The sequence below is a fragment of the Melanostigma gelatinosum genome (assembly GCF_949748355.1).
Source record: "Melanostigma gelatinosum genome assembly, chromosome: 17".
Lineage (NCBI taxonomy): Eukaryota > Metazoa > Chordata > Actinopteri > Perciformes > Zoarcidae > Melanostigma > Melanostigma gelatinosum.
Window position 1 is genome coordinate 21275500 of NC_136650.1, and position 15653 is coordinate 21291152.

The 15653-nt window shown below is 40.7% G+C and overlaps 1 protein-coding gene and 1 gene segment (V, D, J or C); both read right to left on the reverse strand.

Moving 5' to 3' along the window:
- Positions 1-998: 998 nt before the first annotated feature.
- Positions 999-2649, reverse strand: LOC306791043 (Ig kappa-b4 chain C region-like). The segment is given in 2 exons: positions 2613-2649; positions 999-1408 (listed from the first exon to the last, which is right to left on the reverse strand).
- A 7159-nt stretch (positions 2650-9808) lies between these two features.
- LOC306791281 (C3a anaphylatoxin chemotactic receptor-like) lies at positions 9809-15442 on the reverse strand. The gene is made up of 3 exons (XM_079287931.1): positions 15404-15442; positions 11908-12088; positions 9809-10740 (listed from the first exon to the last, which is right to left on the reverse strand). Exons 2-3 carry the CDS (start codon positions 12079-12081, stop codon positions 9871-9873), a joined length of 1044 nt encoding a protein of 347 aa, XP_079144057.1. The 5' UTR covers positions 12082-12088; positions 15404-15442; the 3' UTR covers positions 9809-9870.
- Positions 15443-15653: the final 211 nt, after the last annotated feature.

Sequence of the window (15653 nt, forward strand, 5' to 3'; positions counted from 1 at the left end):
CAGAACTGAAAAGCAACAACTACTTTCACATCTTCATGAAAATTAAATGTATTCAAACTGTTGTGAATCGTATCATGCTTTTGCTACATTTTACTTTACATTTTTAGTGGCTTAAATGATATCGACAAATTATGTAATCCAACACAATTCAGTACAGAGTACATCACTGAGCATTATTTCTTTCTAAAATCATCACCTTCGTTATATGCTCCAAGTTATCTGATCCTAAAACAAACTCAGTCTCTTTGGATTCAATAGATCAATTGTTTAAATGTAAGACAGTCAAATATGGAAGCAGTTTTACTTTTATACTGTGGACACAGCTGATTTGATAAATGGGTCTTCAGTATTTTAAAAGAACAATAGTTTTACTACAAGCAGTGAATAACAAACGTGTGTTGATGCTTCAGACAGACAGGAGGAGACAGACTGTGATCATCTCTCTTTTGTGTCCAGTCTTTTGATAAAGTTCTACTGTTTCATTAAAACATTATGAAATGTAAAAACTAAAATTAAATTCATGTCATCTCACAATATGCAGATGATACCCTGCTTTTTATATCTCGTCTTGAAAAGTCTTGTTATTTAGAATTTAAATCCAGACGTTCACAACTTCGTGGAATAATTTAACAACACATGCACATAACATGGATCTTCTTAAAGGTTAAACATGAGTATTAAAGGGAGCTTTGTGATTCACCATTCAAATGTTCTTACCATGTGTATTGTTACCAAAGTTATTGAATATAGTTCATACTGGAATGACAACAGACAAATATCCAGTATTAAAACCTTTTAAAAGTAATCAAGACATAATTAGAGTTAATGTTTTGATTTGTTTGTGCATTGATCTTACTAATGTTCCTAATATATAATAAATATCCAAGAAAGAAAGTCAAAAGAAACATCACTTTTATAATACACATCAACTCATCTTTATTGTTTTAAAATGATGAAACCATCAACACAAGCAAGTTAATGTTGAAACATGTGATGAGAGAAAGAGAACCAGAGAGAGCTACAGAGTGCAGCCTGAGATCAGCATCAGAGTGAAACCAGCAGCAGAGTCCCAGTGAGTCAGGTCAGGACTGGGAACACTGGTCTCTCCTCAGTGTCTCTGAGAGCAGAGTCTGGGAGCCCTGGGTGGCCTCACAGGTCACAGAGCCCACCTTCCTCCACTGGTCTGCAGGGAGCCTCAGGGTGCTGCTCCAGCTGTAGTGGCCGTCCTTCTCCAGCACCCCGGGGCTCCTGCTCTGCTCCCAGCTGCTGCTGCTGCTGCCGTCCACCTTCCAGGCCAGACTCCAGTCTGAGGGGAAGCCCTTGTTGGCCAGGCACATGAGCGTGGCCTTCCCCTGCTGCAGCTCCTCACTGGAGGGGGGCAGCACCGTCAGGGTGGGACGGACATCACCTAGGAGACACCGATCAGCTTAGAGGACAGGGACCACACAGCTGTCAATCAAGCACCAGACACGTGGACACCTTGACTGTGAGAGAGTTGATTTGCTCCTTTAAGGAGTTTCTGTCAGATGTTCTTTCTGCTCCAGCAGTCACTCACTCACACATTGTTTCACTTCCTTTAAGAAGCCTCTCATGCATATCAGCACAGAGAGAGTCATCATACAGGATGAGCTGAAATATATCAAACTACACTGCAGATCAAACATCAACATGTGGACAAATATTAAAGCTTCATCATCAGAAACATCAACTAAACATTACTTATGAATATTTAGTGGAAACATTTACAAGTACAGAAAATGAAGTGACTACAATCAAACGTTCTTCATGTGGATGTCAGTCATCATTAAAAACTGTTCAAAGATTTAAACATTTGGAAACAATATTTGACACAATGAAGAAGTTTTGCACATTTTCAAACATCTTCATCTTCAATTAGATCAATTCAGTTTGAATCATTCTGATTCTGAATTTGTTTAAAAATAGTTTTAATTGAGGTCAAAATTAACCAAAACTTTTCAAACATTTGTAGAAGTTTCATCTTTTTCACATTTCCATCTGTTTTAGTTCCAGTAGGAGAGGAATGAGTAAATACATGTTCAGTGAAGCTGCTCTGAGTTCGTCTCCATGATAAAGGAGCAGAAATAAACACATGAATCCTAAAAGTGTACCATTAAAACAAGATGTATTCATCTGCCTCAAACATCCACAAACTACATTTAAAACATGACTTTAGAATAATTAGTTTAGTATTATTGTGCAGAAACTTACTTCCAACATTCAGTCTGGTTCCTCCACCAAAAGTCAACCACAGTGATACAAAGTCATTGAGCCGCCGTACAAAAACCTGTGACTGTAGAGAGACACGCTCTCTGACTCTGACACACTGAACTACAACTACAAACACTCAAGATGCAACTTCACCATTAAAGTTGTGAGTTATGATTTATTCCCCAGTTTAAAGTTTTACTTTCCGAACAATTCGGTTTTTAAATTTCTGTTGCTGTGAACTTTGTTTCTTCGTGCAACATAAATGTCGAAAAACTCGTCCATCAAAATGAAAAGACAACTATTTGTTTCTACGTTGTTGAATATAAAAGAAGACAAAGACCGATGACTTCTGAAATGATAATATATTCAAACATTTGACTTACTTCCAACATGCAGTCTGGTTCCTCCACCGAACGTGTACCACAGTGATACAAAGTCATTGAGCCGCCGTACAAAAACCTGTGACTGTAGAGAGACACGCTCTCTGACTCTGACACTAACAAACTCAACAAACACGTTCACAGTTCACACATTGCATTCAATAAATGGTTACATTACTAAAAACTGGTTCAGAAATGATACATATGTGTTTAACTATTTATTTTAGAAATGTTAGACGTCTATGAGCAATATTAACTTGACTTTCACCAAAATCAATTGATGATGATCAAGATATTCCTGAAGAAAAACTCTCCATCAAATCCTGACAAATGTAAATAATTATCATAAACTCATGTTTATTTTTACCGCCATGAATTAAAAACAATATTTGTGTTTAAATGCGTCCCACAGTGATGTTGATGTGTGTTGTAGTGAATTTGGGAGATTTTCCAGAAGAAAATGTTTCCATCAAACTCAAAGCAAAGACTCTTATAAATGAGCACTGACACATTCCTGATCAATACTCTGATGAAGTGATTGATCCATTGATGAGCAGCATCATCACAGTAATCCAAGTCCCTGTTGGAGTCAGTCAGAGCATTTCCATAGAGAGCCACTTTGCATCAGCAGCACCATGCTCCAGTGCTCTGGGAGAGTTTATAGTCCTGAGAGTTGAACACTGGATGACTGACAGCTGTCCTTCATCACAGCAGAAGACACAGAAATCCTCCTCATCACAAACATGACTTTGATCTGCGTCCTCATCTGGACTCTCCTCTGCTGCTGCTTCACAGGTAAAGTCCAGAGAATCAAAGTCCTCTCCTCCATCAACATCCGTCCCTCTGAAATGAAGCCGACTAAACCGTGACGCTGCTTTATGTGTTTGTCTCTGTGTCCTCAGAGTCCAGAGGCCAGGTCACAGTGACTCAGCCTGGAGCAGTGAGCTCTGCTGTGGGAGGCTCCGTGTCCATCACATGTAGGACCAGTCAGGATGTTTATAACTCTGACCACTTAGCCTGGTACCAACAGAGAGATGGAGAAACTCCTAAACTGCTCATCTATTATGCTAGCACTCGACAATCAGGGATTGCAGGTCGTTTTACAGGCAGTGGATCAAACTCTGACTTCACTCTGACCATCAGTGGAGTCCAGACTGAAGATGCAGCAGTTTACTACTGTCAGAGTTTTCACTACATCAGCAGTCAGTATGTGTTCACACAGTGAAAAAGCGTCGTACAAAAACCTCCCTCAGTCAGAATGAACAGAAACTGAACTGACTGCTGCAGCTGGAAGCTACTGTAGAGACTGATACACTTCACTGAACACACACACACACACACACACACACACACACACACACACACACACACACACACACACACACACACACACGATGTACATTTACATCAAGAGGATTCTGTATTTCATTATTGTTGCTATAACCATGAATGAACATTCATCACAAGAAGTTCAATGATAAAAAATTACTCTTTCCACAAACTATACTTTCTATTGTAGAAATAGACCCTATCTAGCCCATTGTGATCCAGCAGTTATGCACAGTTCCAAAACTTTAAAAAATATCATTATTTTTAAAATTCAAAACAAGGGAAATATTTTCTAGTAGACATGTCATCACATGAATGTTGCTTATTTGTTGAAAAGTCCTCGTGACAACATGTGAGAAAGGTCAACCCTCACCTGAAGAACAGAATTCATGATCAGAATATTTCAATCAGCCAAAAATACTTTCATTAAACTCATTGGAAGTCATTTTAATATATTTTCTCACTTCATCCCTTCTCACTGCTTGAAGGAGCTGAAACGTTCAGCTGCGTGAAACAAATGTGGAGAAAAAGGTTAAAGAAATGTTGAAGCTCAACGGTGTTGAGTTACTTTTACCTTTGGGTTTATATTGAGAAGGTGGCATTAGTGTCATGCTGTTCATAGTTTCCTCTTTTAAACTTTGTTGTTATGAGCGATGACATAACTTGGCATTGCTTCTGGTTGATTGCAGTCTGTTGTCAGTACTTGTTTCTGTCTCCGACACTGATCATGTCTGTAAGGGCTTGTGTTAGAGAACCACAGATGATTTGCATTCTGGCTCATAACTGGAATGACTACTTATTCAAATAAGTGTTCTCTGTTTCTGTGTTATATCAAGAACACTGGTACCAACAGACAAAGGACTCAATACACGGAGAAGTTTGAATATTAAGTATTGACTCAAAGGCACGGTTCAAGACCCCAAAACAAAGGTTTCCAAATCCAAGACAGTGAATAATGGAACTTACGGCTGATACTCTCAGTAAAACAGATAAAACAAACTGGCACAGACAAGAGGAGGAAACTACTGAATACACAATGAAAGGAGGGTGATAACGAGGGACAGGTGAAATCAATCAGGGCCAAGCAGACAATCACACAGGTGGGAACCACAAAAGGGCAGGAAGTGAAGTTTCTGAAAGGAGAGACAAAGGTGAGTATAGCAAAATAAAACAGGGAATAATAACTGAAAACAGGAAACAAGAAGAAAATGACTTCAGAGGAGAGCGCTACATGACATGTCGACTATTCAGTTTCAAAATGAACGTTCTGTTTCTTGAATCATTCCATCACAGATCATTGAAATAGTCTGAGCTCTCAGCAGAGAGGAGGAAACATGATGGAGTGTTGAGGACAGCTGCACTTCACTGACTCTGTGTGTTTGCATATGTGTCCTGCCTCTCTGCTCCCAGCCGTTAAGAGGCCAGTGTTGATCAGTGCTGTCCAGGCCTTTCAGAGACACTGACACGCCGGCAGCACCGTGATGATGTCACTGACTCTACTGCTGACCACCCTGGGGCTCCTTGTTCAGGGTGAGACTCTCTTCTGAACACTTTGGTTCACCACCATCATGTTCTGCTGTGATGGAGAAACAGTGGAACAAGCAGCATTGACCTTCTTCCATCTGTTCTCCATGTTAAAGAAATGAGACTCTTCTGTTTGGATGTTGATCATCTTTCTCCAAACTGGATTTGTCTCAAGAACCCTTCTGCTCTTTTTCATGTTTTCCAGATTCATCAGGAGAAATCATCCTGACTCAGTCTGGACCTCAGTCTGTTGTTCCAGGACAGACTGTCTCCATCACATGTAAAGCCAGTTCAACTGCTGGTGGCTACCTTCACTGGTACCTTCAGAAACAAGGAGAATCTCCCAAACTCTTGATTTATTACGCTACAACTCGTCAGTCTGGAGTTTCAGCTCGTTTCAGTGGAAGTGGATCTGGAACTGACTTCACTTTGACCATCAGTGGAGTTCAGACTGAAGATGCAGGAGATTATTACTGTCAGCAGAGTTACAGCTTCCCGTTCACACAGTGATACACCGTCGTACAAAAACCTCCTCAGCTGGAGAGGAACTGATCTCACTCAACAGCTGCACAGAAATGCAGACACTTTACGTTTCACTGTCAATGAAGACGATATAACAGAATAATGTCAGGAAATACTATTTATACTGTAGTAAATAGTGATGTTATTCTTGTTGAAATAGGTTATTAACCAATATATTTAAATTCTGATCAAACTACATGTATTGTAGGTGAGTGGAAAAGTACACAAGTTAATACAGGTAACATAAACAATAGATAATTGGCTCTGAAATACAATATTTACAGAGATGTGTTTGAAATGTTATTTTTCGAGGAATTCAAATGTAATCTTAAGTTTATTTGATGTATTTTCAAGTCAAACAGTGAAACAAATCTCAAGCATTACATTGTCGGATGAAACTCCGGTTTGGAAGCCAAGAACATAAACAATCTGCTGCACCTCAAATCAATTAATGTCTTCCTCTCAAGTCCACTCTTAACTCCCTAGATCCACTTTCTTTCATCCAATCAGACAGCATCCAATCAAGTTGCAGGAGAGAACCACGAAGAGCTGACGTTGCTCAGCAAGCACATTATCATTTGTTCATGTGAAGCTCAAAGTACAGGACTTGAGTGCAAAGACATTTTTGCTGCATAAAAGTCTATTTATTTTATAAAACCGTAGAAAACAAATGTCATGTGATGGGAAAATGCTGGTGTTTCTGTTTCCATATGAATCCCCTTCATTTGTACACACTGCGCGATTACTGAATCAACTTCACTGATTTTGTAAAGTAACAACTGCCTCCAACAACGAGGTCTTGTTTTTATATATCTTGTTTTTATGTGTTGGATATCGAAACAGGTTTTACACATTCAAATTCGATTTGATCAACTTTGAGCGAAACAATAACATGCAGTTAGTGAAACTAACTCTGACTCATGCTTCAGGAGTATTTTAATGCCATTTTTTAAACTTATTTTGTTTTCAAATCCCAGTTTTGGTGGACTTTGCAGTTTGACTGGAGGTTTGCCGTGAGGCGTCTCTATGGACTCAGTATTTGAGGTGTGAGTGAGAAACTGTAATCTGCTCCTTCATACCCAGGTGGCAGTGTGTGCATGTGCAGTCTGATGATGGTTGAGAGAGAGTACCATGCATCCTCATATGTCCGTCCACTCTCTTTTATGGGATTAAGAACATCGGCGTGTTTGCAGTAAATGGCTGCGATCATTCTTTTTTGCTCTGACTCGACATTTAGGGAAAGCAGCGTTTTGTTGGTGGGAAAAAAGTCAAGTAACTTGAAATCTAGCAACCTTCTTAAATGAACAACGTCATCAATTTCATCAAGGCAATATTAAAATTGTATTCGAGATAATTAAGATGAAGATGACTGTACTTGGGCTACCTGGTAGTTATACCTGCTGATTATGTCCAAAATAGAGCTCTGGTATTTCTAGAAACTCCAACCGGTAAGGCACTTGGATCTGTACCAAAGAATAAAGAACATTTTAATTACAGCTCTGACATGACAAAGCTACTCGGTGTTCCCCTGAAAACCCCGTTCAAAGAGTGTAATAGGAATAATTACTAAGTTCAGATTTTACCAACACGTGTCGATCAGTATTCTTCGGATCTGGTTCAAAGAGTGTTAAACCACATTTTAATCACGTTGACATGTAAGCAACGCGTGATGACCACTGTTTGACAAACACGTTCGTGAACAAATCAGAATGTAAATCAACGAAAACACAAACAACGTGAATCTCGAAACATTGATCTGCTTGTCCTGTAGTCCCGGCAGTGGCGGCTGGTCAATAGAGGGCCATGGGGCATGGGCCACACAAAAAAAATAAAAAGTAAATAAAAAAATTATTTAAGTTATACAAATTGTCAATATTTGTGTTTTTGAACGATGGAATGTACCCAGTAATGTGTGTAAAATATGATATCTGTGCAAAATATATGCTTTTCCTGCTCGTGCTCTCCTCCTGTGTGCTCTCTGCTCGTGTGTAGACACTCTGAGAACACTCTGAGAACTCCGTGTTGACACCTTTGCACAAATGAACTGTTTGATTTCCCACAACTTGAAAAGCCTTTATTGTCATATTACAGTTTCATTGTAATCATATTTACAAATTAATATCATTTGTGTTACAGACATTTACAACAACACAGAGCAGAGAAATCAAAGTGAAACACTGCGAGCTTCAAAACATTCAACGTGACGCTGCTGCTGTATGGCTCACAGCAGAACAGAAATACAATAAAAGCTAAAGAGCAGACTTTGAGATCAACAGTCCGATTGCACCGACGTGTATCTTCGAGACGTGTTAGTAATCTACCGAGCAGCTACAGCTGTGTTTTATGAGCCGGTTGCTAAGGACTGCTGTCACGGTTGCTAAGGACTGCTGTCACTGTGCTGGTCCAACAGCTAAGGCTTCATTTTATTATCATTCATATCCACGTGTGTTCCATGAAAGCCATAAATGCTCTGCCCACTTCTGCACTGAGCTCACAGTTACACACTTTACACCCCTTTGAGAGTCTGATGGCAGAAAATAAAAAATATGCATGTAAAACCGCAAAGACATTTTCAATTCACCTTCCCTTCAGTGTGACCCCTGAGCCAAGTTATTACCGGCTTTCCTTTTAATAGTCTCACTTCCCCCTCTGCCTTCTTTCCTCTTCACCAGACTCACCACAGTTCCACTTTCCATCTGTGACCTCAATCACATGCAACAAACACGACGTTACAGGAAAATGTGAATCTGACATCAGTTCATCAACATCTTCACCGTAAAGTCAGGACATATTGACAAAAGCACCCGCAAGAATTGACTGCAGTTTGAGGAGTAAATAATACTTAAAGTTATCTGAACGACAACAGAATGAAATACCATGCATGTTTTTTCTTTGTATATAAAGATGTCTGAGAAAGAAAGGCACATTTCTTTACTTGCAGCCGTGAGCAGAACCTTCTTCTCTTAAACCAACTCAAACTAAAAGTAAACATATTTCGTGACATTTGTTTTTGTCACTTTGTGACTCGCTGTCTTTCAAAAATAAATTCCCAACGTAGGTTTACTTAGTTTTTAGGTTTAGTTACTTAACCTAACTTCTTGGTTAATTGGTTAAAAGGAAAATATCGTAATTTGGGTGAAAATACTTAATACGATTTGTAACATGAAATAACTACTTTTGTAAATGGTGTTAGTAAAGTCCGGAAGTTACGTCGCAGAACTGATCGGCACATCAGTCAACGTTGACTTGGTCTCACATGGGACATGGACAGCGGTCTCCTGGGTGAAAGTCCAGTTTTTGTTTTACAGAAGACAAACAGGCACCGGCACTATGAAAGGACCAATATGAATGTGGTTGTTTGTTGCAGTAAAGTGTTTGCATCTGACTGATGCCAGATCGCATTTGAACAAACCAACAGGAACTGTATTTGTCATTCTGTTGTGATGGATTATGCATCTACAGCAAGTTTCAGACCTCTACAACTTTCATACTTTACTGAAATAAACTGAAATAAATGGCTGCCTAGAGGGACGGAAACTTTTTCCATCACTTCCTTTTACCATCTCTTATCTCGCTGGTGGCATGAATACAACTTTCACAGTCTGCCAGTAGAAATAGCCTGTTATGAATACTTTTATGAAAATGAACATGCAATGTATCAATAGATTACACTTGTTTCTTTGCCCTGTCTTGTACTGTAGCCTTACACTTGCAATATATCTAACAACCATCAGGGGGCGACTCCTCTGATTGTATAGAAGTCTATGAGAAAATAACTCAGATTTTATCGAAATCGCACGCGGCTAAAATCAATCGAACTGCATGAAAAAACGTCAGTATGGAGCTTTAATGCTCTAAAATGTGTTGTGGAAGAGAGACTCCAACTTCAATCCAATGCTGTCTGACTCCTTCCTGCCATGGCAAAAGAAGCTTGTTTCGACCCGCCGCTGTCGTCCAGAGAGCGCTCGTTGGACTGGGTCGTCTGCCGGTCCACGTCGTCCGTCAGAGCCCTCCTGCACACCCCCGCCAGACTCTGCCTGAACCGCCCCCTCACGTCCAGCCCCATGCAGAAGTACAACAGCGGGTTCACGCAGCTGTTAAAGTAGGCGACGCCCTTCGCCACAGGGTGCCAGATCTTCACCACCGTGTGTTTGCTGTCCACCATCTTTACCAGCTGGAGGCAGTGGTACGGCGCCCAGCACAGGAAGAAGGCGACGACCAATGATGCTAGTATGCGCAGGGGGCGGGACTTCCCCACCAGGCGGGTGCGTCGGATGCCAATTGCGGCCAGGATGTAACAGATGAGGATGACCATGAAAGGCAACATGAAGCCACACAGGAAGCGGATGGAGTAGAGGACCAGTTTGGTGCTGCTGTTGGACTCCTTCACCTCCAGGGAGCACTTGGTCAGGTTGTTCTTCTGGTAGACCTGGCGGTAGACGAAGTACGGCACGCTGAAGACGGTTGCGGCGCTCCAGACGCAGACAGCCACCAACCTGGCGGCCCACAGGGTGCGTCGCCGCTTGGTGAAGATGGGCTGCCAGATGCAGAGCGCCCGGTCCAGACTGATCACAGCCAACAGGAAGACGGAGCAGAACATGTTGGCGTATTTGAAGAAGCCGTTGAACTTGCAGAGGAAGACGCCGAAGGGCCAGTTGTTGAAGAGGAGCTTCTTCGCGACGGTGAAGGCTCGTGTGAAGCAGAAGATGAGGTCCGCTATCGCCAGATTCACCAACCACACGTTGGTGACCTTTGGCTGAGGAAGAAGAAGAGAAGAAGAAAACAAGGAAAGGGAAGAAAGAGGGAAAGAGGCGAATTGTTTCGTATTTTGTTCTCGTAAAATGATGCTTTGAGGGTATTTTGTCTTATGAGATTACGTTTGCTTTCGACGTTTCACAAATACATTTTAAACAAGTCTGTAGAAGTTTGCATAAAAAAAACCACGTGATGTCACCGAAATGACCACGAGATCTTAACCGCACACGATGAGGTGGTGGCATGCTATATGTTGAAATTACGTGTCGGCACCATAGAAACAGTTGATTTTAAACATTTAAAAACATCACGGTAGGGTTTACAGTAAACATGTAAACTTTGATTTCGGCAACAAAACCACATAATTCGATTGAGAAAAAATGTCACAAATGTAACTTGACAATAACTGAACAACATTTCGGGCTGTTTGTTTGACCCGTTTACCTCCCATCCTGACCGTGGTGATGAAATCTGTCCGCTAGAAATGAAATTCTGCTTTTGTTTTGTTTTTGTGCGAAATCAAAAAAATGTATTGCTTCAAAAGCTATTCTAGAGTTTAATATATGTGGAGTTGGTTTACAGAATGCAGAAAAGATTTCAGCGTATTTTTACATTTTCACACATATATATTCACAATATCACACTCCTCATCTTAAATATCACAGTTTTTAGTTATTCTTCTTCGAAAGAAGTGAAATATATTCTAACTTCCTTCTTCTTGTCTCACACATCTTATGTGATGCAGTATGCTTATAGCTGTAAACACAGATGAATGAGTTTGTCGCGCCACTTCAGAATGTGTCATCAACCACCCGGCCAAATATTAACCATGAAACAAATCTGCAAGTAAATAAAATTAGGTTTCAAAAACTTGAAAAAGAAATGCAGTATCCTCTGCTCTGGAAGCTGGAGGTGTTATTTACAGTCACAGTATGTACGACATAATGGCCTCTCCCTGCTGCATGCTCATTTTATACTAACTTGAATGTTGATGAAAGTATTTATTCGTGCGTCTCTTGTTGACTTTCCTGATGTTATCAGGCCAAACTGATACAGATTGTGATGGTACAATGAATCATGTCCAAGCGCAATCTCAGAGTTTACAAAGAGCTTCAGGGTAACATGTTCTTTCCTCCTATTTCAAACTCATCACACGCTGTGAACCCACCTTGAGCTTGAATCCGGCCACCCAGATCACCATGGCGTTCCCTGTGATGCCGAGCACGACGGTCAGACTGTAGAGGACGATGGAGACGTTGTCCAAGATGGCGTCGACGTCCACCGTTGTCGCCTGGTCACTCTTGGAGGGCTTGAGGACGGGAAAGGAGGCGTTGAGAGACATTGCTTGGCTGGAAAACAGGAAATCAAAATGTTACTGATCATATAACTCCTGTTTATAACGGACAACGAGGAAGAAATGCAAGAAGACGACCTGAGACATGAGTGTGTCAGAGTGGATACGTTACTTTATCTCTGCAGAGCCTGAAAGGGGATCAAACGTTTGACTAACTGTCTGCACAGTTTTGGCATTTGTTGAAAACACATTTTTCCAGCCAAATACCTAAATAAATCGACTTACTGTATCTCAGTCAAAATAAATATATGTTCACGCATTTCGATTTTCAACATCCTACAAATGCTTCTTTTAATGTAAGCTAATGCTAATTTGAAGCAATAGATGAAGCGTGGGTAGGAAGTGGGGAAGGAGCCACTGGCCATCACCATCTTGTTTTTCTGCAACCAGAAGTGACACAAGAGGGCGGAGCTTAGTACAAGCCAACACCGAATAAGAGATCTTTACCAAAATGTTACATTTAACTTTCATCAGCTGAAGGAAAACTGTGTGTCAAAGGTTTAAAGTCGTAAGACGAAAACACCGACAACTCCCAGATTGAACAACGCGGCGGTGAAGACCTGTCAATCACAAGGTAGTCGGGCTTTAATTGGGGAAAATGAGTATTTAATGATACACAAGACATTGGAGAAAAGCGTTGAATATTGCTCTCCATGTAAACATCAAATAGCTTCAAAAATAGTTGGAACAAGCTGATTCAGAATATTCTGTTTCACAGTCTGGATTCACGGGGTGATTTCTACAACTTTGACGCTACGATTACACAAGATCGTTCTTTAAAAAGAAGACAGAATAAAGTGATAGAATGTAAAATCTACCACACGAGACGGAGTTCCTGTTGATCATCTAACAGTTTAATGGGAATCAAACAACAAATAACTTGAAATGGAAGTCAATTGAATGAGCTGGAACCACAAAATGACAGCTTCCCATCTTAACCACAAAGTGTGTTTGTCCAAGTGTGTCCATTAATTTAATCTAAACTCTTTATTTTTATCTTAAGTGAATTAGTTTTTACATCAGCTGGCAGGAGAAAGCTGCTCATCTTGTGTTGCTTCATCAGACAGATCATAAATAATTACTATTTTGTGTTGTATACTATTCAACTTCTTCATTATAAAGCCACCCCCCCGTTTCCTTCCTGTTTTCTGTCGTCACGCAGCACAACGAGGACGTTGGTGCTCCAAAGATGATCTGAAGAGTTCCTGAGCGTAGCATGGGTTCGGGTTACTTCCTCTTTTACTTTCATGATGAAAACTCTCAAGAGGTTTCACTGTATCACGATGTGCAAGAAACGCGTCTCTTTAAGGAGTGAACTTTTCCAATCACCAGCCTTGATCTGCAAACGATGCTCTGAAAACAGACGTAGACAGCACAGTATGAATGAACATGAGTTTGTGAATAAACCGCGTGCGTGACGAGTCAGATATAACCAGCTGAGTCACTGTTTTTCCATAGTACTGCAGTGTCTCTGTGTGTGTGTGTGTGTGTGTGTGTGTGTGTGATGGCTTAAAATGCATTGATGTGTGCTAGATCTGTCCACCTATAATCTAATGTTCCATTTTACTTTTACTGCAACTCAGACAACAGATCAACCTTTTGCATAATCGTTGATCAGCATCTTAACGAGGTTGTAATAAACCAAACAAACTCCACAACAGCTTAGTAACGTGTCTCTGTAACATCTCAGGTCCAACATTTGAAAATTTGCATTCTAAAAAGATGAATATCAGTTCTGTGTGCGAGCGTGCAATAGACGCACCTTTATCTTTAACAGCAGCGACAGTGATACTGCTGTGAGACTTTAAAATATATATACAGCATATACATTTATTCATATATATATATATATATATAAATGTGGAGCATGTAAATGGGACTTCATCTTGATCATGTTGATGAAATAGATTTGTAGTCTGTCTGAGTTTGAAAGAAACGACAGTCGACGTGTCCCTGAGTCAGACACTGAACCCCTGACGGCGCCCCGGGCACCTGTCATCGGCAGCCCACTGCTCACACAGCGAAGGGTCAAATGCAGAGACAAATTTCCCCCTTACCGGGATAAAAAATGTTTCTCCATCTTTTCTTAAACCTAACTAAGTATTTCTCCATCTTTTCCTGACTAAGTATTCATTTACGTAAAGCTGTGAGAAAGTGCGTATGCATTAAAGAGCAGAAATTTAAACGTGTTTCTGGCTTTTGTTGATCAAATATCATACGAACCGTTATATGAGGAAACATATACACCCGTGCTTTTGCTACAATGACAACTGCATGAAGTAATTTAATAAAAAAGTGATAAAACAGTGATGGACAGTTGGAACTTTGGTAAATAACATAATAAAAATGTCTAAATGAACAATGGATGGTCCTCCACAGCTCTGTGTTTAAATTCAGAATTGAATTATAAAGAAATATGATCCCGTCCAGACTCACACATCAGAGCAGAAAAGAGATTGAGTCTTTGTTGTGGTGGAAAGAAGAAACGAGCTGAACCCAATAAAGATGTCCTGTTCTCAACCATGTCAAGCTACAAGCCACAGATTCCTGCTCCGGCAAAAAGATAAGAAAATAAAACCCAACTGTTACAATGTTTGAACAATGACAACCTTCAACTACACACACACACACACGCACACACACACACACACACACACACACACACACACACACACACACACACACACACACACACACAGCATCGAGCTGATCCAGAAGTAGACGTAGTCACGGTGACCACACCCGTTGTTTTGTGGACTACGGTGTTGAAACCTTGAGTTCAACATTTTGGCGTCTCCATCTTGGTTTTGTGCATTTTGCAACCAGAAGTGACAAAGTGATGAAGAAGAGTGAATAAATGACCAAAAATGGGTTCGCTTCACCCTTCAGATCCAGATTTTTGCCGCCTGATCATGAAAATTACCGTTTTAGCGAAATTATAAACATTTAAAAGAAGAACAAATGTATTATTTGACACGTTGTGCATTCATTGTCCCTTGAAGTGTAAAAGGGGTGGAGTCTTGCTGCACACTTCCATCACAAACACACAGTTAGCTGCAGATAGTCAAAATATAACTGCACCGCTCCTTCCTGTGTGTTCACTGTCTGCGGACTACATCACCAGTATCAGTCAGAAGTCAACAACGTTAGATCTCCGACGTACAGGATCTGAAAAGTAGATTGACCTCCGATTGTGCAAACCATGAACCGGCTCCCTCAGATTATGTTTAAATATCAGTTTTCATCAGTAAAGTGTAGAAAACTCTGTGAAATCAGAAAAGTAGTTTGAGAAAACCTCCTGATTTCTTACCTGCAGACGTTGAACTGGTGTCACAGCGATGAGGTCGGCTGCTTCGGTCTCAGTGGTCAGAGACAGAAGCGGAGACGCATCTTCATGAGCTGCATGTGTGTGTGTGTGTGTGTGTGTGTGTGTGTGCGTGTGTGTGTGTTCACTGTTACTTCAAGTGGTTTTATTGCCAAAAACTGGACATGTGTTTGTGTGTGTTAACCCTCTCTCTCTCTCTCTCTCTCGCTCTTACACATACGCACACACACGCATA

Bases quoted from the DNA above. Each gene is read 5' to 3' on its own strand.
- LOC306791281 (XM_079287931.1), bottom strand. From the start codon at position 12,081: ATGTCTCTCAACGCCTCCTTTCCCGTCCTCAAGCCCTCCAAGAGTGAC. The intron at 10,741-11,907 runs GTGGGTTCACAG...CTTCTTCCTCAG, and splicing joins TGGCCGGATTCAAGCTCAAG to CCAAAGGTCACCAACGTGTG.